Consider the following 23,879-nt stretch of genomic DNA (forward strand, 5'->3'; position numbering starts at 1 on the left):
AGCCGGGTGCAAATGCCACCCCCCCACAGGTGTGGTCTGAGTCACAGGTGCCCGGTAGGAGCTTGCGTCTGCAGCTCTGGTCCCTCCTGCCCCAGCCCCTCCCTGAGAGAGCGGCTCCAGCCCCCCGGCCTGAAATGCCTCGGAACTGGACTTGGAACAGGGCCAGAGCAAGGCCGTGCTGAAGGTGGACAGGAAGGCAACACCCCCAGGGCCCCAAAAAAGCCAGGGGACGCAGGGCAAGGGCCCGTGAAGCTAGGAGGGACCACCAGCAGGGAGCACCCTTCCACCCCCCCCCAGAGCATCACATCGCCCACGGCCCCGGCTCCCATAGCCCACTGGGCTCGCAGCTCATATGTCCTCAGCAGCCACAGCCCCCCCGCCCCCCAAGAAAGCTGGGCTGTTGCTTAATGAAGTGGAATAATTTTAATCTGTAACTATAAAATGTCTAGGTTAGCGGCAGTTATGGATGCCCAGAGACTGGGCAGAGCCTGTCCCCTGCAGGCACCCCTGGGGACACGGAGACTCCCCTCATTTCACAGAGGCGGCTGGCTGGATGTTAGCTTTGCGCTCCGCTTCAATGCAGTACTTCTCAGGAAGGCCGGTGGCTCTGCAGGGGGGACACAGGGCGGGTGTGAGGGGGGCATGGGACCAGAGAGGAGGCAGCAGGAAGCAGGCCCCGGAACCGGGGGGCCCGCACCCCCACCCCTGCTCCCACAATCCGTCCTCCAAACACATTCCCCTCAAGGCTCTAGCCCCCTGCCTCGGAGCTCCCACAGAGCCAGGCAGCCCCAGTCCCAGAGCCTTCAGAGGGAGCCCCCTTCAGGGGGCAACAACCTGTGTGAGCCTTTAGTCAGGAGAAGGGGCCTTCCCAGAGCGCCTGCCACCTCCCCCCCATCCCCCGCCCCCGCCCCCCCCCCCGGGCCCCCCGCCCTCCCCTCCCGTCCCCCCCCCACCCCCCACCCCGTCCCCTGACTCCCACACGCCCTGCCCTCGGGGAAGGGGAGGGGAGATGGGCCACAGGGATTGCAGCGCACCTCAGCTCTTCAATCTTTCTCTTCTTGATGTCATCAATGCGCTCACGCCGCTTCTGGGCCTCCTCTTTGAGGCGCTGGCCCTCCTCGAAGGTGGCAATGCGGTCCTGCACCTGCCTCTGCTGGTTCTCACGTACCTGGCGCCTGAGCTCGTTGGCATGCCGTAAGCGCTCGGTGGCCTTTTTCTCCTCCTCCAGCCGCTCCTTCTCAATCTGCTCTCTCTGAGCCCTGGAGCGGGGACATCGGTTGCCGAATGGACTAGGCCGAGCTGGCCCAGCGAGGAGAGGCACTGAGGAAGCCTTCTGGAAGGGCTTCTCCAGGGAACATGCTTCAGAGACCACAGGCCTGCACACTCCCACCCTCTTCTGAGGCTCAGAGACCAGCCTCCAGGCCGCCTCCGTGCATGCCGCCCCTCTCCTCAGCCAGGCCCGGCGCCGTGGGCACTCCATGTCAGGGGCATGCTCAGACGGGCCCCGTGCTTGCTTTCATTCTGTTCCGTCACCGTTTTGAAATTCTTAATATTTTTTGAACAAGGGATCCCCCAGGCCCTGCAAATTATGTAGCTGGCCTGTACTCAGGGTTTCACCCACTGGAAGCTATTTTATTCCAACCTTCTCTTTTGCAACGATGCACAGCTCCTCTCTAGCTGGTTCTAAGATATCCTTCTTTCTCTCTCTCCCTTTCTGCCTTCCCACGAACAATATTAATGACATTAACAAAACTGCAAAGGGGATGCTCAGAAGTGACAAGTGCTGGTGTTGGTAAAGCTAGCTCTCCTACTTGCTGGAAGAAAGAAGGAGTTGTCCCTGGGGCCTCTTAGTGCTCCGGCTCACCAGTTCTCCAGATTCCTCACAGGAGCCTCTTTGCAAGGGGATTTTCACGGGCCCTGATATCCTGGAGAAAGCGGCCAATGTGGGCCAGACAGGCTCCAAAAAACCTCAAATGAAATGTATTCACATCTCAGGGGAAGCGCTGAGCTCGGCCACCCTGAGCAGTCATCTTAGTTCTTTCTCGACATAACCAAAAACGAGAACAACGTGTAAAATCATCTTGGGCAGGGATTTCTCACCTGCTCCCTGCCCTGAGGGCACTGGTACCCCACAAAGCTCCGAAAAGCACCATGTCACTTATTCACTTCCCTCTGGCCAGCCATCTCCCCGGCCCCGAGAAACACCAGTGTCGTCTCAACTCTCGGTAACTCCCGCACACCTGCGGTCACCTGCACCTGCCACAGGGCCCCCCAGTCTGCCCGGAGACACCTGCCGACTTCCTCATCCTTCTCCATTTATACTCCAACCCCAACCACTCAGACGCCCCTGTGATAGCAAGAAACCACACCTCCTCGCTTGCCCTTGTATTTCCCTATACAGAAAATGGGGTTCTGTTGTTTCACCTCAGGCAAAACAGGCTGGAAACGGGAGCCTGCATGTGTCACTAGGGAACCCCTGGGCAGCTGGAAATCTGAATGGGGCGAGCCTGGTCACTTCATAGGGTTATAGCCGTGACCTTGGAGCCTGACTGCACTACAGTCACCCGGGAGCTTCCAAAACCTGCTGCTGCCCAGGGCCTCACCCCAGACCAGTTACATCAGAATCTGTGGGGGTGGAGCCCGGGCCACAGGACTTTATGTGAGCTCCCGGGTGTTTCTGAGAGCCACCGGGTAGGGTAGGTCAGCTATCTCTGCTTAGTCAGTGGGCTCCCAGGCAAAGGCATCCCTCTCTCCAGAAGCAGGAAGCACATACAGAGGCCATCTACGAGGTCATGCTTTTGAAGGAGGAAAAGTTGGATTGCTGGCTACAGCAGAGACGCTCCTAGAGCTCAAAGAAACCCGCCCTGGTGGTCACATGGCCCTGGAGACAGCAGGTCTAGATGCTAACCTAGAACATTGGGTGAAGCTGAACGTCTCCAAAGGGCTGGTCTCACTTTAATAACTGGCTAGTGCACATGCTTTGGGCAAACAAAGCAAAGGGACAAATGGGTCAGTGGCAGAAGTAGGACCCTTAATTTCTTCCCATTAATATTTATTAGTGCCTGCTAAAGGCAACACAGGTGTCCAAGGGCATACAGGCTGGTGAGGGCAGACATCTGAGAGGTAGTCTGGAGCCCAGGGGCGGAATCTGTGGGGCTGTTAAGGAAGCCACTTCCTTCAGAAGGTTTCCAGGGACCATGGCACGACCCTTGTGGGCAGGCAAAGCTACGGAGCCAAAGGGCACCGCAGCTGGTGGGGACCGGCTGGGGGCCCACGGTCCAATAAAAGACCAGGAACCTGGCTCTGACAAGGGCAGAGGTTCCTACAGGTCTGCTCTGCCTCTGGCTGGTGGGTCTTGTGTGGGGGCCCAGGTCTGGTCTGGCATGCAAGTACCTGGGGCGGTGCCAAGGACCGAGAGCAGGTAGACCAGAAAGCCGGGCTGCACCACTGACTCTCCACTTACCTGAGCGTAATTTCTGTTATTTTGTATCTACACCCCCCATTCCAATTTTGTTTTGTTTGTTTCCTTTGAAAGCTTCTGATCTTACAGAGTCTGAACCAGAGCAAGAAAAGAGTCATTCCCAGTTTGTCCAGAACAGTGCCAGGGGGACACCCCCGGGGCCGGGTCTGGTGGTGGCAGATCAGACTGAGAGACGCCAAAGCAGCTGTGGCTGCCGGCAGCTCTGGGGGTGGACGCGGGGCAGGGAAAGTGACAGATGTGAACACTTCACTTCCACTTATGGGTGGGAATTTTCACTGAGCCAAAAGGGAACAAAAATAAAAGGATGAAGGGTTGGCAAGGCAGGCAAGATGGATAAATATAGGTGAGGTCCATCCAAATATGAGTCTCCCACATCCTCCCACATGAACTGGCAAGGACAGCATTTTGTTCACCTCTAATGTCTCCTGAAGCATCCAGCACAGAGTCTTGAATTTATGCGCTTAAAACATATTTATCAAATGAATGGCAAAGACCCCAGCCCCCAACCCAGGCTCTTCCCCAGTGACCCACAGCCTTGGTGTTTGAAGTTCTTTCTGTCTCTCCTCGACCTCCTGGCTGCAGCTTCATCCCTAACTTACAGGGGGACATGGCGGCAGGGGAGGACAGAGGGACCAGACACATACTTTTACTTACACCTTTAATCCTCTGGGACAAATAATCCCGATAATACCCAATTCCTTAGCTATGTCAAGGTGCAGTCTTCCAAATCCCTAATCAGAAAATTCTTGGCTCTCAGTTCTTGTCTTTGCGCATTTCAGCTCTGCATCTAGCTGGAATGACTCCGCCATCCCAGGCAAGATGAATGCACATCTGTCTGTGGACATGCCAGCAAGTCCTCTCCGCCCAGTAGGGGCCATCCCTGCCACAGTACAAGGAAAGGAAGCCGAGGTGCCCAGCCCCACCTACCGAAGAATCCTCTCGAACTCATCCCGGTCCCGTTGCACCTGAACGGCCAGAGTGTGCTCCTTGAAAGCCACCTGCTCCAACCGGCTTTTGCGCAGTTTGGCTTCTGTCTCCACCTTCTTCTGCGCATTTTCCTTTTCCTTTCTGCGCCACTCCCTGTCTGCAACCTCCTGGTTGCGCTTGGCCCGCAAGGCGTCCTGGGAAAGGAGAAGGTGGGGAGACCCGCGAGGGTGCAAACCGACCTCGGAACTGACCGGGTACCTTAGGAAGACCCCGACTGCAGACTCTGACACAGCCCTCTTTGAGGAGTGCCGTGCATTTCTCTGGCAGCAAGACTGTTGCGGGAAAGCGTACATGGAATCTTGTAGAACTTTCTGGTCGGAAGATACCCTGGGGGGTCTTGGCTTGTCCTCCCCCACCGCTGATCCCAATTCTTTCCCTACACCTCCAACACCTCCAGGCGGTCCTACAGTCGCCTCTCATTTTAAAAACTGCTAATGATGGAGATGCCACAGTTCCCCTGGTGACACAGTTCAGTGATAGTTACAGTTGAAAGTTCTTCTCGTGGCAGCCAAAAGCTTTCTCTTGAACCTTCAGCACATAATGCCCTGAGCAGTCCTCACCGCCGCAAGCACTGGGGGCAGCTCACCCCTTAGCCCTCAGACGACTCAAGTCTAGGTAATCAGCACGCCCCACCCCCTTCCGCATCTCTGTCCGTCAGGTCAGTTTTGCAGGCTGTCAAGGGAATAGTTAAGGGAGTTGGGGAGCCCCAAGGAAGCCGAGACCAAGAAGGTACCTGCTCTGCCTGGTAATCCTGGGCCTTCTCCTGCATGGCCCTCAGACGGGCGATCTCCTTCTCTTTCTCCCTCCGTATTCTCTCCTGCTCAGCCTCAAACTCTGCTTCTCGAGCCTGCCAGGAAGAAAAGGTCTTGTAGAGCAGCTCCCGTTGCCCCAGCCTTGCAGAGAAACGAAGTCCCTGCCACAGTCTGTCCAGTATCTCCCATATCACTCCCTGACTCTTTTTAAGGTAGGGCAAAATAACTAGCAATGCATGAATAAAGTCAATTAGCATTGCAAAATCCTTCATTGTTTACCAAATGCTTCCTCCTATATGATCCCAGAGGGCCCCTACTACATTTCATGGGACAGGTATTATAGACGAGGAAACTGACATTCATTCAGATCAAGGGTCCTGCCCAATATCGCATAGCTAGTCAACAACCAAAGAGGATTTGAACGCAGGTATCCCAAGCCCAGCCTTCATGCTCCTTCCACTGTATTGCAGACAATGTCTAAGTTGCAAGGCCACTGGGCCACGTTTCTGCAAGTAACAACTGTGGCACCCTGCCTGTCTTGTAAAGTGCAGCAGGTGTAAGTTACCTCATTAGTCCCTGGGCAAATGGCCAACCATGCTTTGGGCAGTTCCACTGTGGTTAGCAGATACGCAAGGAGTGAACCATCAAAGTTAGTTCCCTTTGCCACTTCACTGGAAGAACAGACATAGCCCTAAAATCTTCCCAAACCCAGCCTCCCAACTACCATTCTTGGGTAGCCATAAGACTAATGGCTTGAGCTGGGTGGAAATGTGATCTCCGTGCCCATAAAGAATGTTCCATAGCCATCATTCTACCCTCCCAGACTCCTGGGCAGCCCAGTGAGTTGCCTACTTGTGAGCTGTGCACAGGGGCTGTGTGTCAAAGCTGGTCTCTGTTCCACCTCGCACTGGATGGCAGGGTAGGGAACTCCGGAGGTATCCACAACCAATCTCTGCCCTTAGCTCTAATGGGGCAGCCCCAGCTGCAAGAACAGAGACCACCACTCCATCTAAACTGGGCTTAGAAGCTTTTTCACCCCCATTCCGCACTGCCCCCAATCACTCCGTTACTCAGCCTGGCTCCTGAGTGAGTCCGCGCAGCATGAGCAGCATCTCCCCATTCACCATGAGCAGGGTCACTCTCTGCCCCGCGATGCATTTATGCTGACAGCTTCCACAACAGCGGTGGGAGAAGCTCTACTCTCAGAGTCTAGCCCCCAGTACAGGATGCCCAGTACAGGAATTTTCACAAGAAATTTATGGGGCAGGTGACCCGTGATCACTGGGGATGTAATTATGCATTCCATGAGGAATCCACAAAAACTTTCCTTTCCCCAGTAGTTTTCATTTTCTTCCCAGTTTGTACCTGACCTTCATCCAACTTCTAATCAAAGATGTTAACAAGGGTATAACATCCTAATTTGGGTGTCCCTTCCAGCCTACTCTCTATTAATGAACGAGTGGCCAAGATGAAGAGAAGGAGCCAGTCCCTTGAACGAAGGACATGAATTCTGGAATGGACACATGGCTTCCTGTCGTGAGTCCCCTAGATCTCAGGCCTGCCGCTCCCCGTGGCCAGAAGTCCCAGGCATCAGAAACCTACCATCTTCTTCTTGGTGAACTCCGTCACCATCTGGTCTGCCAGTTTCTCCTGAGCCAGCAGCTCTGCCTTCTGTTTCTGGTTCTCGTCATTAATGCGCTTAATCTCAGCTTGCATCTTTAGTTTTTGCTGGTGCCTCCGTTCCATGTCCTGCCATCAGAAGGAAAAGAGCCTCCAAGTAGGAGGGGACAAGACCCAGAGACATTGGCCCATAAGGACAGAGACACAGAGGCAGGGGCACGCGCCCCATCTGCAGGCCAGCTGCCGCCGCTAGCCTCTGGTCAAGCCTCACCAATGACCCCTCGCAGCCAAATGGCCTCTTTGCAGTCTGCACTCACGTGGCTGGTGGCAGCCCGACTCGGATGATTTCTATACACTCTCGGGGAAGTGGAGGCTCTTAAAATTCTCCCCGGTGTCTCCCACATGTCATGAGAAGTCCTACCCATTGTTGCTGGTCTTTTCTCCTGCCTTCAATTTCCCTCTCTTCGTCAAACCCTAGCTTCTGGTCTCTATTCCATAGTGATGATTGAAATAATAAAGTATTGCTAATTGAGTATTTTCTATTCACTGGGCCCTTTATATAACCTATCTCTGAAACCCAAATACATCCCCAAACCCTGAAAGGTAGAATTTGTTCTCTCTCTCATGCAGATGAAGACACTGAGGCCCCAAATTTATTTGTCCAGGGCCATCCAGCTAACAAAATCCAGTGCCAGAATTTTGAAACCTGGTCTTTCTAGATTTTTTTTATTTATTTATTTATTTATTTATTTATTTATTTGACAGAGAGAGACAACGAGAGAGGGAACACAAGCAGGGGGAGTGGGAGAGGGAGAAGCGGGCTTCCCGCCGAGCAGGGAGCCTGATGCGGGGCTCGATCCCAGGACCCTGGGATCATGACCCGAGCCGAAGGCAGACGCCTAATGACTGAGCCACCCAGGCGCCCCGAAACCTGGTCTTTCTAAATTAAAGTTCCAATCTTCTTGGGAAGATTGCCCCAACTTCCAGTTCTCTCTTGATTTCTGAAACCCCTCTGCACGTAAGACGGTGCCACGCCTCCTGGGATTTGGTTAGGCCCTGCCTTGTAGGTCCCCGTTCATTCCTGTGTGTTCATCCTGTCCCTGCCAGAGGACGGGGACCATGTCACACTTCCTGTCTTCCCTGGCAATATGTGTAGCCCAATGAGAGGAAAAGAGCAAATAACCAACTAAAACAGGGCAAGGGGGAACCAAAGTGAGTGGCATGGGAGAAAAAGGGGAAAAAAAATGGTAGACACAGAGAAAGACAATGAATGATGGAGGACAGGGTGCCAGTGTGACCCTGAGTGACAAGATCCCTTCTAAGGAAGGAGCCTGAGTCTTTCAAAGCCTGAAGATCGGAGCGAGCACATTCTCAGGTCCCAACGTAGAATCTTATGCAGCTGGCCTACCTATATCCTCCCATCAATCTCCACCTCTTTCCTTCAAATTCTTCCACCCAGCAACTCCCCACACACACCGTTTCCAGCTCCCTCCATCCCTCAAAGGCTGTGCCCCACCCTAGACTTCCAGCTGCTTCTCAGCCCAGCTTCTGCCCTGACTCATCCAAGACAACTCTGCTGGCTCTCCCCGCGCTGGACTCACAGCCACGTCCAGGCCTCCCGGAACGCCTTCTGCACGAGATCGGCACAGCACCCACTGCCTCCCACCCGGCTGTGGTGTGTGAGTCACGGCGGCCAGCATTCCCTCACTCTCCCCTTGCCTACCTCTTCACTCACCCCACTTTTCCCCACCTGGCCCAGTGACTCTCCACTCCTTTCCCCTTCTCCCTTTCTTCCTTTCCTTTCTACCTGCTTCCCACCAGATTTAGGCCTGCCATCAGTACCCATTATTTAATCCCATTGACCAGCACAAGGAGAAAACCTGCTGAACACTGATCTAGGACATATATACCACCATGCATTGACCTACTTCTTTGCCTATTTATTTACTTTTCAGGTTGTTGTTTTTGTTGGTTCCAACCATCATCAAATCACTGGGGGATGACAACCCAATCGTCCATTAACGTGGGGAAAGGGGAGAAAAAAATCAGGAATACAGGTCCCACTAGTTAAATGACACCATGAGGAAATAATCTGACAGATCAGAATGGGGGAAACGCTTCAAGTCAACTTGCCTGGGTCCCTCACAATACCAGTGCCAAAAAAATCAAGGAAGGAAGGAACGAGAACTCTTCTAGGTCAAAGCACATGAAAGAGGCTTAAGTGAATGCAAGGCAGGGACCTTGATTGGATCTTGGTTGAAAAAAAGAAAACTGAAAATACATTTTTGGAACACTTGGGGAAATCTGAATGTGGATTAAGTATTAAATGATATGACAGAATCACTGGATTCCAATTTTTCACGAGGGGATGAGATACCAGTACTGATGACTGGTAAGAGAGCATCTTTGTTCTTCCGAAATAAGGGCTGAACCATTTAGTAGCAAAGTCTCAAGATATCTGCTGTCAAAGAGTTTAACAGTAACAGAATACGTATAAGCCCCCAAAAGAGACAAACAACTATGGCAGATTCACAATTATGAAATCTAGGTGGAACATGGATGGATGTGATATATACAATTCTTTCAACTTGTCTGTGTGAACAAAAATTTTCAAAGGTGAAAAACTGAGGGGGGGGGCAGAAAGAATAAACACCCCAAAGGCTCCCCTTGCCCCCGCACTGTGCGAGCGGCCTTTATGTATTGCAACAGACCGGAGCGGGCAAACAGAAGAGGGTTTCTTTAAGTCTACTTGGTTTTGGGCAGGTATGTCATCATTTCTTTTGCAGTGGATATGCCTACTGATTTTACCTAGACGAACAGAGAAAAAAGGTTTGGCTCCTCCACACAATTAACCACGTTCGGATGCTGTGTACTTGGAGTGAGGGAACAGCAGGGAGCCTGAGCCTAAGACAGAGCTAAGACATCTGCAAAGTGTATCACATCCCTAAATAGGTGCGGGAAGACTATTAAACATCCCTGTGTTTATGTGTGCAATGCACATGGCTGTATATTTCCTTTCTGTGTCCATGCCCACAGATGTGTTGGTCTCGGACCCAAGTCCCCGGGAGGCAGGGACAGAATCTGTCCAAGTCCCTGTTCATCCCCCAGTATAGCACCATGGCCAAATGAACATTCAACAAGGCCATAAAAACTGATGGCGATGGTGTTGCGAAATGAGCATGTGCCTGACAGAAAATCAGTCCACACCCTGACACCCCCAAATCTTGGAGAGCTTTGTTGCTGTTGCTGGTGGAATTTGGCATTATCTGTCCAGCGTGTTACCCTTAGATCCTCCTCCTGGAGCTGTTTCATGTACTCCAGCATCTGGTCCCTCTCCTGCTCCCGCTGCTCGGCAAGCAGCGACCGCTCCTCCTGGTTCTTTTCCATCTGTTCCACAATGTGCTGTCTTCCTCTAGGAGTGAGAAGTACCGCAGGGGTTTAGAAACCCACGTCCACGTTCCTCTGCTTCAACCTCCACCCAAATAACCCCCAAGATGGGAGGTGTCACAGGGACAATTGGACAGGCACCCCCTACACATCGCTACTCTTCATGAGCCCAGACCAAAGTCCTCGAGTGTCCGGTGTCATGAGGGTGCTGTCCTCTCCTCTTCCAAGCTCCCCTTCTTGAGGCTCCCCTTCTTCATTTGTTTGCCCAAGAGTGCACCGCACCTCTGCAATGCACATTCTGCCTTTCAGTGTGTCAAGAGCTTCTGAAATCCTACCGCCTCCCAAGCCCTCCCTGAGCAATCGTGGGATGCTAGGTTCCTAGCCAGCTTCGCAGTCAGAAAGCCCAGGACCTCTCCTTCCTCCCATGCCTCTGCTAGCACCCAGTGTGTCCTGTCTCCCACCCACCTCCCACACCCACTTCGTTAGCTGTCTATCTTATGCCCCATCTCACGTGCCATGGACCTCCCACTCCTGGGTCTGAACAAGCCTCTGCACTCAGCGATGCCCTTGCTCAACAGTAAATAGCAGAGAACCCAGAGTTTACAATCCCTGCTGGTGGCAGTGATTCCCTATGTGTTGTTGGGATGACAATAAACTTAGACACATCCAAACCCCATGATGTATGAGTAAAGGCTGGGAGAATGAGGGAAGACACAAGTTAGGGTAGAATTGAGAGGAAGGACAATGAGATTCCCATCCAGGTGGAGCGCTTGAATGGCTTCATGACTCCAGATGAAATACACAGAGGAATGAGTAAAAGAGTTACATGGAAGCAGGCTGGGGCTCAATATAAGGACCAACTCAGATCATTAGAGTGGCCTGATGAGGCAGAGATTTTTCTTTAATTGGAGTTATTTATGCAGAAGATGAAGAGCCACTTAGCCATTAAATCCACATTTATAGGGAGCCTACTACAGTCGAGCAGCTGCCTACGGGAAGCAGAGAGGTGAATGGTTCAAGAGCACAGAATCAGAGGGGGAGAGAGCAGAGCCAGTCAGTGTGGTTCAAGGTAACTCTCACATTATATGGTTGATGTTCTAGACCTGGGACACTGTGGGCCTATAATTTACCTGTTCTGGTAAATCTACTTGTCCTTTTGGTAACTTTACCTGCTCTGGTAAATTTGGTAAATAACCTGCTCCGATAAATTTACTTGTCCTTTTCTGCAAAAGGAAGGGGACTGAATTTTTCACCCTAACGTGTGTTAAGCACCTGCTACAGGCCAAACGCTCTGCTAGGTCCAGGAGCTACAGGAATGAACCAAGACAGGAATGCTGTCTGGTGAGGGCCAGAGAGCCTCAGTGCAAGAAGCCATGTGCTGGAGTATAAACATGGTGTGGCAGGACACAGAGAAAGGGACCCCGGAGCCTGCCTGCTGAAGGGATAGAGCTTTCCAGGGGAGGTGACAGCAAAGCCACATACTAAAGGAAGAGAAAGTATTTTCCAAGGGAAGAGGAAAGAGAAGAGTATTCAAAGCAGAAGGAACAACAAAAGCATAAACTGTGAGGAGTCCAGGCGTGCTGGGGGACGGGGAACCACAGAGGAATGGCAGGAAAAGCTAGGAAACGAGGCTGCGTTGGGGCCAGACTGTGAAGCACCTGTTATGATCTGAGGAATCAGCTTTGAGAAGTTCTGCGGTTCTATGAATGTCATCATAAGGTTTTGAGATCATAGTAGATGGTAGTAATGACCATTTCTCCTCTGTTCCCTCTTGGCAAGGCTACTGGGACCTAAAGACCCATGGAAATGACAGGGAGGGAGATGCCAAAACCACCGCTGTACCTGATTCTTTCCTCCCTCCTCTTCCTATCCAGCTCCTCCTGCCTTTGAATGGATCTCTGTCGTTCCACCTCCATCATCTGATCCAACCGCTTTTCCTCTGCATCCAATTCTCTTTGAATCAGCTGCTTCTCCAGGATTTGGGCATCCCGGATGGCATGGCACTTGGCATTGAGGATGATCTGCGGGGGGGGGGGGGGGGGGGGGGGAATGATACGGTGGCACCAGGTCTAGGCACAAGGACGGGGAGGGATGCACTATGGGGTGTGGAAGCTGGAGGGGAGAAATGGGAGCAGGGCACTCCTGAGCGTGCCGGACCCGCACACAGCCACGCGCAAGCCTGGGAGAGCAAGAGCATTCCTGTGCTCACCCTTCCCTGAGTGTAGCTCTGCATGAACACTCACTGGCTCCTAAGAGTGCTAGCCTATGCAAGGAGAAGCCTCACTAGTACCTCTCAGGGCATTGGGTCTTCGTGTTTTGGGGGCCATGGACCACTCTTTGAGAATATGAAGAAAGCAATGGGCTCTGTCCTCCTTAAGATTCACTTACATACATACACATAAAATTTCCATAAAACTTCAGAGGTTCAAGGTCCCCCTTAGGGACCCATGAACCCCAACATTAGGCCCTCTGTTCTACTTCTCAGGGAAACTGAAACACTCGTGCAGAGGCCAAGCGACTAGACTTTTTAAGCTGGAAGAGCCCAACATGACACATCAGGGGACAGCCTTCCATAAGAACAACCAAGTGAAAGCTCTGGAAAATAAAAGGAGGCATGAGGACAGATCAACCTGGGAGAGAAGTGTAGATGACGGGGTTGGGAGTCAGCGGTGTTCGTGTGCTTGGGACGTGAACCACATGCCAATGAGAAACAAAAAATCCACCCAAGCCTCTTGTCTTCATGCTCTCAGCTAAAGGAAGCCCTTTGGGCTCCTCAGGAGAAGCCCGTTTCCCGGCAGGAGAGAAAGGGAAGGCAGGTCCTCACTTGGCAAAGCTCAGTTCACCCCGAGAATCACCCTGCTAAGTAGTTTTACCACTCTTGTTTGACACATGAAGAAAATGAGGCCCAGGGCGGGTGAGTGACTTGCTGAAGGTCACACGGACAGCATGTGTCAAGGCCAGTCCTCCCTCTGACCACAGCAACTCCCCCCTCCACCAGCCCCTCACCCGTCACCCCCTCCTTGCCCCAAGTCCATCTGGAGCTGAGGCCATCCAGAGCCTAAGAGGAGGGCGGGAGGAGGGGAGGAACGAAGTCCCCACCTTGCTCATGTCCTTGAGCTGCTCCTCCTGCTGCATGCGCAAGGTGTTGGCTCTCTGCAGGAGGTTCTGGGCCCTCTCCTTGGCCACCTCCTCTAGGTCGCTGAGCTTCTTGTTGTTTCTCCACACCATTTCCTTCTGCTTCATGATCTTCTTGCGCTTGGTCACCGCATCCTACGGGAGACAGTCTGGATCAGTAGGGGACTGCCCGGGGTGCTGGCCCGGCTACCACAGGCCACCCAGGAGGACCCTCAAGGTGGCTTCATCCGTCGTGCTAGCAGAACCCAGAAGTTTCTCGGCCTGGCTTCCTCCTCACCCGTCCTCCACCCCCCCGCTGTTCCCACAGCTGGTGTGCACTCTAGCACGTCTCTGGTCTCCATGAAGCGCACATCACGCCTCCTTCCAGGACCCACAGACTAGAGCTCCCCCTCCCATCTGCAGAGATCAGGGCTCGGGGAGGGCAGCTACCACGATGGCCTTCTTCTCCTTCTTGAAGGCCTGCTCCCTGGCCTCGAGCTCTTCTCTGGTCAGCACGTGGGATGCCCATTTGACGCGTTCAAACTCCTCAGGGCTCATGATGAGGGACTCCCCAGAGGGATCCTTGGCGGGAACACTGCCCCAGGGGATGAACAGTCAGTGGAGAGGAGCAGGAAGCTCTCAGCACCCAGGTGCTCGGCCCTCCGCCCCTCCCTCATCACTGCTGGCGTCCCACGACGCCACCCCATGGCAGGAGAGACCGCCCGCTGCACCACCGGCCCACTGGGGAGAAGGGGTCCCAGGTGAGGCATGGGCCAAGCAGAGACATTTTAAGGACTTTTGCTGAAAGGCCTAGTGTGCATGTCACCTTCTCGGTGCACCCATCAGAGACCCTCCCCCGCCCCTCATGTGCACATAGGCCAATCCCCCCACCAGGCCGAGAGCCGACCTCCTCGGAGGCCACCGCGCTCTGCTGTCACGGCCTGGGCTGTGCCTCCCACCCCCGGGGAACGGCCTGTGCGCGGACCATGCATTCCTCCAGGATGCAGCCTCTGCTGGCCCCGGTGGCCGCCTAGCCTCTGGCTGGGCCCAGAGGGAGAGCGCAAAACCACGCTGGTGAACTGGACTTTAAAAATAGCTTATTCCTCAAGGATGACATAAAAAGGGCAGGGGGACGCCAGACAAGGTTGAAACGGATGCTGTGAGAAACCTAAGCATCCCTGTCCATCCGGCCCAGAGAGAAGCTTTGAGCCCTAAATATTAATTAAAATCTCTCATCAACAACAGTCAGAAGCATGTCTGCGGACCTCTCCTCCTATCCGCCCAGCACATTCAGCAAACCAATAGCTAATTATAATGATTACAAACAAATGACATACACTGAAGGTGGAGGCGGCAGGAGCAGCCCGGGCCGGGAATAAAGCTGCTTCTGGGTGAGGCCATTTAACAGGGACACGGCAAGGAGACGCAGACCATCTGAGGCAGGAAGTGAAACCTCATCTCATAAAATGCATGTGTGTGTGTGTGTGTGTGTGTGTGTGTGTGTGTGTGTGTGTGTGTGGTGGGGAGCAGTTCAGGAGGAGGACCGAATGAGTGAGTGGATCCGGGGCTTGGCCCGGGACCTGCAATGACCAGGACCGATCTGGCCCACCCCAAAAAGGAACCCTTCCTTCGCCCCACCAGCGGCTGCAGGAGGCGGACCATGCATGGCCATTTGCCACCAGGGCCGACCAGACTGCGCTCCTGGGGCCGTGACCCAGCCACGCTGCCCCAACTCATGACACAGACAACACTTCCTGGGAGCTCGAGTTCCCGCGGGTGGAACCAGGGCTGGGAGGACGGTTTCAGAGAGTGCAGCTGGAACCAACCCCCACCGCCCCCAGCGACAGCTGTTCCCCCTGCTGAGCTACAGACCTAAACCACAGGGGCACCGAGCAAGGGGGCAGCTCTAGTCAGGAAGCCACGCAGAGCCAATCCCAAAGGAACCCAAGAGCCCCAGGGAATTTCCTCTTCTGGCCCCAGAGCCTGGGAAGAAGCCAGGGGGCCAATTAGCATCTGGTCAGTTTCCCTTTACTTCAGATTCTTGGTGCAGCCAAAAGGAGTTGACTCATCTGGACCATTTCTCTTTACCAAGAGCACTAAGGGGGGCTCAGAGAGGACCCACCAAGCACGGCCCCTCTCGCAGCCCCATGAGTCCCACCGCAGCCAGGAGACAGGGGAAAAGAAGAAGCGGGGGATCAAAGGCAAAGGCAAGAATCGATACAAGAGCGGGAGCAACAAGAGAGGCCAAGATGCCAAGGAAGGAGAGCTAGGAAGAGAACAGGGGAGATGAATAGGACAGAAGTGGGGCTCGACTATCTGGAGGAGATCAGATAGCCCCTCCCCCTGCACAGGTCCTCAGCAGAAGTGCAGGCTGGGATGGGGAGGCAGGGCCCTGAGCCCTGGGTACTCACATGAGTTCCCGGACCATGTCCCGGGTGATGAGCTGGATGGTCTCCGGCTTGTTTTCCAAGCCCAGGGCAGTGAGGGTTTTCCGAATGGCATGCTTATCTCGGAGGACCACAATGGGGCTGTCGCTCTGGGCCTGAGGCTGTGGGGTCAGGAAGCCGGCTTAGAAGCTGGTCAGCCCACATCCTGCGGGTCAGTCCCAACTTCTTCAAGGGCAGCCTTCCCCTGTTTCTTCCGCCCCATCCAATGGCAGAAAAGGCTGACTGCGGCCCAGATGGCGGGACCACCAAGAGTTTCCAGGGCACTGAGAAAGCAGTACGCTGCTCTGCCCTTGAATATGGCTGCCTTCTTACTGACCAGCGCCTCTGAGAACAAGGCCTTCCCATGTCTTGTGCAAATAGTCCTGGAAGGATGGGGAGGGGAGTGGCTAGTGTGTGTCCATTCCTAACCTGAAACCATCAGGCACGAAAATCTGGGGTCTCTAGGTTCTCCTCCCTTTAAGATTTATGAAAGAAGAAATAATGATCTCTCTTGGACCCACATCGTGGTTTGAGGTAATACGATTTGTTACAGACTCATGCAATCCATGATATTCGGAATTTTTAATCCTTCCTTATGATTAATTTACTTTGGCCCCCCCGCCCCCGAAAAAATCATATGGAGGTTAGAAATGGCCAAATGGCCTGGCGGAGACCTGCTTTTACATGGAATGTGGTTAGAAAGTCAGGGAATCAGCATTAGAAGGCATACATATTAAATGTATGATTTTTTTCCCAAAATATTCCAACCATGAAAGAGTCAGGTAATAAGAAAATGAAAGCACTTATTTCAGGAAAACTTTGAACGCAGGAGAGAATTTCATTTGTCATGAAGGCAGCGACCGTGATCCTGCCTCCATGGAGGTCGTGCAGGTCCTTCGGGTCCTGAGCTCCCTTCGCCCTTTGCACAGACGTCCCCAGAGTGTTACCACCAGCTGCAGTCCATCTGCTTCCGAGAGGGCGCGACTCAGGCGCGCCACGGACCGCTTCTGCCCCCTGCTGCCGCTTCAGAGACTTCCGCTCCCCCAGCGAGGAGGCCAAAGAAAAGGGCCCGGAACAGGCATTTCTCTGACTGCCCCTCCCGCTGTCCCAGCTGGACGACTCCTGGAGAACTCGGCCATTTCCAAACCCTTCATCACCCCACGGGCCCAAAACAAAACCTGTCTGTAAGTGAGGGTGCATTTCTCCGATTCTGTCCCTGTGGATAGGAAAACCGATGCAGATGGCCGTCTTCTAAATGGAGAAAGGCGGGGAGCCTGGGTGGCTCAGCTGGTTAAGCTGGTGAAGCGTCTGCCTTCTGCTCAGGTCGTGATCCCGGGGGTCCTGGGATCGAGTCCAGCATCGGGCTCTCTGCTCAACGGGGAGCCTGCTTCTCCCTCTGTGTGTGTTCCCTCACTGTCTCTCTCAAGTAAATAAATAAATAAAATCTTAAAAATAAGTAAATCAGAAAAAAATAAATGGAGAAAGGTGCCTTCTCGAACCCTCTGGAAGGTCCTGTTTGTTTGTTTAAAGATTTATTTCCCTGAGAGAGAGAGCGTTCACATGCGCAAGTGGAGGGGGTGCAGAGGCAGCAGGAGAAAGAATCCCCAAGCAGACTCCCCGGGGTCACGGATCACACTCCCCGAGGATCGCAGATCACGGATTACCGGTCACAGATCACGGAGCTGGAGGTGGGGCGGCGGGCTTGATCTCACACCCCTGAGATCAGACCAGAGCCAAAACCAGGACTCAGACGCTCAGCCGACTGAGCCACCCAGACGCCCCTGGAGAGTCCTTTTTGGTTCACAATGAGGACAGCGAGGAGCACGGACATCCGCTGGGCTCCCACCACCTGCTGGATGCACAGGTGTTCCCACCAGCACTCACACCACTCCTGGCATCTTTCCTGTCCTATACCCTGTCCCTCTGTCTCTCACTGCCCTCTCTCCATGTCCCATTCTCCTTCCGTCCTTGCCTCTCTTCCTTCTCACCTGCTGCACTTCCCGTGTACCAAGAATATTCCAAGTCATGCTCTCGCTAGCTCTCCTTCTCTACACAGAAGAAGCTGTCGGCCTCTTAGTGGGGACAACACCTGCACATGAAGACCTGCTCGGGATTTCCCAAAGCTAATGAACCCTGTTAGTTGAGCAACTGGGAGAGGAGGATCTGTGGTTTTCTCTGATGCTGTTCTTGGATGGAGGGGCAATATGTTGCTCCGGGTCTGTGAGCTCGGTCCGTGGCCCTCACACGTCTTCATCCTGGGGCACTCACTGGGCAACGACCTGCTCTCCGCAGCAGAGCCCCCCCTCAACATCACAACAGATTTTAAATGCAGGGCAGATGTGAAGATTGCAGGGGTGGAGGGGCCAGGTACCCCTGATCACAGGGGCCCCACTAGATGCCAGCATCCGGCTGCTCGGGTCTCCCTCTGAGAGTCATCTGGGTGACTGGCTTCATCCCGAGCAACACCAGTCCTGGTCACTGCCTCCCAGGGACAGCTACCTGGAGGGGCTGGGTGACGGTTACCTTGACCCCTCCAAAGAGGCTCTCATCCACCTCGGAGCTCACGGCTTTGGTCCGGTAGCGAGCCCTATTCCTCGACCTGTTGGAAGTGGTGGAGGACGCACTCAGGACGCCAGTGGTGCTTAGCGGCTGCAGGGAGAGGCAGAAAGGCCGGGTCGTCAGTACTGAGCGGTCGGCTGGACCCTGGGCAAGGGAAACACCTCGCCAGCCCGTGCCGGGGAGAAGCAGGTAGGCATGTGGGGGAGCCACTGAGGGGAAGCACCGGCTAAACCCTGAAATGTAGGAGACACCCCGCAGAAGCAGGGGGGCGTCTGGGCAGGGGCCAGGCACACTAGCTCCGCGAGAAGGAGCATTTCCTTGTCCCCACACTGAAGATGGCCAGGTCATCGTGTGGTACAGAAGGGAGGAGGAGGGAAGTGGGGATGGCAAGAGGACGTCATCGTCATCCTGGTCCCAATTTCCCACAAGGACATTGTCTTGTGAGGCCACGTGGGCTGCCTCTCTGGAAAGGTAGCATCCTCTCCCACCTCCAAGCCTCTTGGCCTGAGCTCTGAACCCCTTTCACGACTAACACCGCTATCTGACATCCTCCGTGTCCCCACAAGCACCCAAGGTTATGGTGGGGACCAGAGGACACTGAGGATGGAAAAGCACCTTGCCGCTGCTTGGCTCACAGTTGGTGCCCAATAAAGTTCAGTGGATGAAGGCTGAGTGATTGCTTCACGGCTTTCACTCCTGGGACCCCAAAAGCATGCACTTTTAACCAGCCAGTGTCTTCCTATTTGGGGAGGATTCCTCATCTAATGAGTTGAGATAAGGCCTATCTCCGACTGTAGATGCTAAAAACACCAGATACGCTCCTTCTGAGCCTGGGCAAAGGGCCTCGGCTTCACCAATCGGATCCCCTGAGCCGGAGAATGGAGGGGAGCTGGTGGTGCCAGGAGAGCCCGGGGGAGCTCTGGCCGAGGCAGCGTGGTAAGGACCCACGGCAGCACCCCACAAAGCTGCCGGGGCTGGGCGTGCCACAGTGCAGCCAGGGGCCTTGCCAGACCCGCTCTGGGTGGTGATTTTGGCTCCGGTTCCAGCTGCAGTGCCTCCCTTTGTCCCCATTTCCCAAGCACAGTTTCCCAGCCGGGGAGCTCCCCAAAATCCACCCCCTCTATGCCCTCGTACTTAAGTCAGAGTTCTGGCTCTGTTGCCTCCAGCTAGCAATACTAGTACTTCCTCCCCTCCCAAAGCCCAGCTCAGCCCCGAGAGGAGTCTGTCTCCAGGAGGTGACTTCTGCGAGGACTGGGGGCGGCTCCAACCTTATTCTAAAGCTGACCCAAATCTCCCTTTGGAGGAGCCAACCTGTCCCCCAGTTCTCTAAGCTGGGATGTCTCGGCGGCATGAGCTACCCACTGGGGGTCTCCCAAGCCTGGGAATCAGCAGCCGTCAAGAGGACAGGGTAGACAGGGAGAAGGACCCTGTCGTTGCAGGTCACTAAGCCCTGGACAATGTGTTTTGAAAGCTCTCTCCGATCCGCCCTGACCAACCAGATTCGGCAGCACCTGTTTCACCTGCCTCGGGTTTTCCCGCTAAATCAGGCGATTATTCTCCAGCCGCGCACGGCTGTGCGTGCCCTCCCTTCTCCTCACCGCCTGGCCCAGCAGGCAGGAGGCTTATGGTGGGAGCCTCCCTTCACAGCTTCAGGCAGCCCCGGGACAGCAGAGCAGGAAAGCTTGGGTTTATTAGAAGGTAAATATAGCAGCCCCGAGGATGCCTAATAACAGACTCGGAAGGGTTATTGTATGGTTAGTGGTGAGCAACTGCTCCCCTTTCCACCAAAAATAGAAGCAGAGGAAATGAAAAGAACCTGCAGTAGGTGGGACTGAGGGCAAGCACTGGGAGGGGAAAGGTGGAAGGTACCGGACCAGCAGGGATGGTGTGAGTTCTGCCTCTAAGTAAGGAAAAAGGTGTGGTGCCTGGCACATCAGAGGAGTGCGACACGCATTAGATGAAGCCCGAGTGAATGAAAGCAAGCAAGGCGGCCTCTCGCGGGCCGCAGGCCAGCTTGACTGGAAGCCTCCCCAGAACACGCCTGACTCTGCGCCACTCCCTGACTCCACATCTTCCAAATCACTGTGGAAAATAACATAGTGACAGGGCTTTGGAAGACAGATGAAAAGTATTATTATTGTTTTTGCATGTGTTCTCCTGTTTCTTTTCAAGGGCTCCTGCAGGTTTGCCATTTACCCTCAGGTGTCCACCGGGCAACAGGTTCCTCCAGGGCTGAGACCCCGTCGCCTCTTTCCTGTGCCCTTGGCACCCAGGTCAAGAGCAAGCCGCTCAGGAGATGCTCCACTGTCAGAGCCTAGAAGTCAGAACAGAGGAAGGAAAAGAGATGACCGCAGAGAAGTGGCCACTGGGCAGGGCAGAGGGAAGCTCTGAGCTCTCTAGGGTTGGGTGGCTGAGAAACCTCACTGGAGAAATGCTGACTTTGAAGCCACAAGCCCCAGCCCCTGTAGCCAAGAACAACAAGAAGGATTAGGGAGGTCACTGTGTAACAGCACTCGAAAAAATGAAGAACCAAGCAGAAATGGAAAGTTAGAGCCCTCTAGGTCGAGACAGTAGCCAAAAGGCTCTTTTAGGAAGTGAAGGGCTGGTTTGACTTCTTGCATGACCAAATAAATATCCCCAAGAGGGTGAGCAGCGCCCAGAGACAAGCCTGTCTAGTGCCTAGTTCCACGGGCGGAGATGAGGAGGGTGGACAGATAAAGATGCCAGACCCACTCTGATGTTTCCATTCTTGCTGACCCAGCCGACTCCCTCTCTTCAAATACCCTCCCACCCCAGGACCACAGGAATTTGGCCGCCACTAGGAATTTGGGGAGAGACTCCGATGCCAAAAGATTAGCTGGTCAATCGGATGATTTTCACTCTGTCATTGATACAGGACAGTTTCTATAATGTATTAGGTTTTGAAGAAACCAGATTGGAAGGCACATGTAAGTATTCCTGCGAAAATGTCTGTTTGAAGGGTGTGCACCCCGAGTGCGTATTGAAAGAATGTTCACAAAAAAATGTTGAACAGAAATTTTGGATGAACATTATCTTCAGATGGTTCTCGCAGTAAATGATTTTCTGCAATTGAGGAGGTAACTCTTTTTATAGGTAACACACTGTATTTATTTGAAAACCAAACTTAGCCGGGGGGCTGGTGCCTGACTCTGAACACAGAAGTGTAGCCCTTAAAAACTGCAGCATCGGACGTCCCCGATCCAGTACGTTCAGCCCAAATCTGGTGAGAAGGAGCTGGTACGGGGGTGGCACGGACAGCTGTGGGTTTCCTTGACGTAACCTTAACACCCGTCAACGGAACGAAGACCTTTTGCATCCTTTCCTGGACATCCTCCTCACCCTGCCGTCCAGTTCTCCTTTTGCATGTAGGTTCCTCACGGGCCGGCAAAGTCAAGCTCCCAGCACTCGGCCCGATTCTATTTCCCTTTCTGTGGGCTTTGGTTACCAAGAAGGTGAGGATGCACCTGCACCAGGCATCTGCCTTTTACAGAGTGATGCACCCAAGCTACCTCTTTCCTCAAATGGGAGACAAGGTTGGCCATCAGCGGAATGCCATCTGAAGGTGGCATCCTAGTCAGGACTGAGGTCCCAAGCCTCTTTCTGGAGGATGGTGTTATTCATTGTTTTTGGAAGAGTCCTGGAAATCCGCCTCATTGTGAGCCCCAGCCTCCCCGCCGCCGCCGCCAGCACCTCTCCCCACTCCTCCAAACGCTCTCAAAAGCTAGCGAGCGGCACACACACACACACACGCACGCACACACACACACACAGCCTGCCAGAAGAGTGGAGATCACTAACTCGACCCACTGCTTCTGAAAGGTGCCTGCAGGCCCAGTCCTGTCCGGGGGATCTCAGAAGGCCTCCGTCAGCAGGCTGACCGCTGCCCTGAGTGGCCCGCTGATCTGAGTACACTAAAGCCCACAAGTCTAGCCTAAGTGCAATGCACTGATTAATTTGCACTGGAAAATATGAATAGTTTTAACCGGAGAGAAAGGAAGTAAGAGCTGCTATGTGCCCTTAGTTGCCTGCCGGGAGGCCTGATGCAATGCTAGGCCATCACAGACAGACAGACACACACCTTGCGCTTATGAAGCACTGAGGAGAGCCCGGAATGACTATGCCTGATAAAACGGATCCGTGAAAGGGGACCCCCACCGCAACACCACAGGGAGTCCCCAGAAATTGGGGACCGCTCTTTGTTGGAGACTTGTTTGCATATAATTAACAAAGCTCTTCTGAAATCCCTGCTTGGGGACCCTGAACTGGAACCACTGAGCCCTAGAAAAGCAGTGTGACCTATGGGCACGAAATGTGTCCACTGAATACCCAGGGCACCATCTCTGCCCCCTGGTGTGCCCCAGAAATTCTAAGGTTATTTCCAACACCCTGAGGCTCCAATGACTATCCTCTGTCCCGCTGCCTTATCCCTCAGGGACCAACACCCTCCTTACTGGAACCCAGACACCCCTTCATAGCTCCTCCTAGGCCTGGTGTCCTCGTCAACCCTCACCACTGCGGGATCCTTCCCACCCCAGGGAACCCCAGGCCTGCCAAAGCAGGCCTCCCCAGGCCTTTCAAAGATCCCTCCCCAGGGCCTTTCAAACCTGGTACCTACCCACCCATTCATTCATTCAAATACTTGTTGAGCCCTACTGAGTGAACCAAGGCCCCACCAACAGAAGAGAAACCTGAGGCTCAGGGGCGTTAGGTGACTTTGTCACTCTGCTCTCAGTGGCCGAGCAGGTCCTATAACCCGGCATGTGGCCTCCTCACCTGCGGTTGACCCACATCACCACCCATCATCCCCAGCCCGTGGAGGCTCTAGCCTGAAGGAGAGGGAAGAGAATGTCCCTTTCTCCGGAACTCCCGGGCTAGCACCCCTCCGCGCTTTCAATCCCTATCGACCCCACCCCTAATTCCTCCCGTGGACCCTCCTCGGGACTTCCCTTGCTGCTTCTAGGCATGTCTTCTTTGCCCCTGGGCCTTCCTGACCTCAGACCCTGACTCATTTTCTGCCCTCCCCAACGCCTCGCTCTTCCCGCTCAGCACCCCAACCCAGTTCAGGACACATGAGACCCCCCTCCTTGGTGCTCCCGGGACCTCACCATCTCAGCCGAACGCCCTGGCTCTGCGCCTGCGCCGCCTCTGCTACCCACAGCGCAGCCTGGGCGCTGGATGTTGATGCGTTACCATAGCAACGAGAGCGCGCGTGCACGCCGCGGCCCCGCCCCTGGGCCCACCCCGGCCCCGCCCCTCAGTTCCCGCGGAAGCACGCGGCGTCCAGCGATTTGGGGGACCCGAGCCCCTCCCTTCACTGGGAACTGCGCCCCCGAAAGACTGAGCCCCGCCGGCAAGCCCGGCTGTTCACTCTGGCTCTGGCTGGACTGTAGGGTCGGAACCCGAACCCTCAAGGGCCTGGCACGGGCCCAGGACGCATCTGTGGGCACTCCTGCAAAAGCCAGGCCCGGGGACACCCCCTGGTTACCATGGTTCCTGTTGCCAGTGCTGCCCCGGAGGTGCCCGCCAACCCTG

General features: G+C 54.3%; 1 protein-coding gene across 1 annotated transcript; it reads right to left on the reverse strand.

Annotated features, from left to right (window-relative positions):
* Nucleotides 1-528: 528 nt before the first annotated feature.
* On the reverse strand, nt 529-23,147 carry CFAP45 (cilia and flagella associated protein 45). The gene is made up of 12 exons (XM_044916021.1): nt 23,121-23,147; nt 18,285-18,416; nt 15,753-15,889; nt 13,792-13,936; nt 13,327-13,497; nt 12,070-12,248; nt 10,123-10,252; nt 6,823-6,969; nt 5,202-5,315; nt 4,409-4,602; nt 1,035-1,259; nt 529-607 (listed from the first exon to the last, which is right to left on the reverse strand). Exons 1-12 carry the CDS (start codon nt 23,145-23,147, stop codon nt 529-531), a joined length of 1,680 nt encoding a protein of 559 aa, XP_044771956.1.
* Nucleotides 23,148-23,879: the final 732 nt, after the last annotated feature.

Source organism: Neomonachus schauinslandi, chromosome 6 (assembly GCF_002201575.2).
Source record: "Neomonachus schauinslandi chromosome 6, ASM220157v2, whole genome shotgun sequence".
Classification (NCBI taxonomy): domain Eukaryota; kingdom Metazoa; phylum Chordata; class Mammalia; order Carnivora; family Phocidae; genus Neomonachus; species Neomonachus schauinslandi.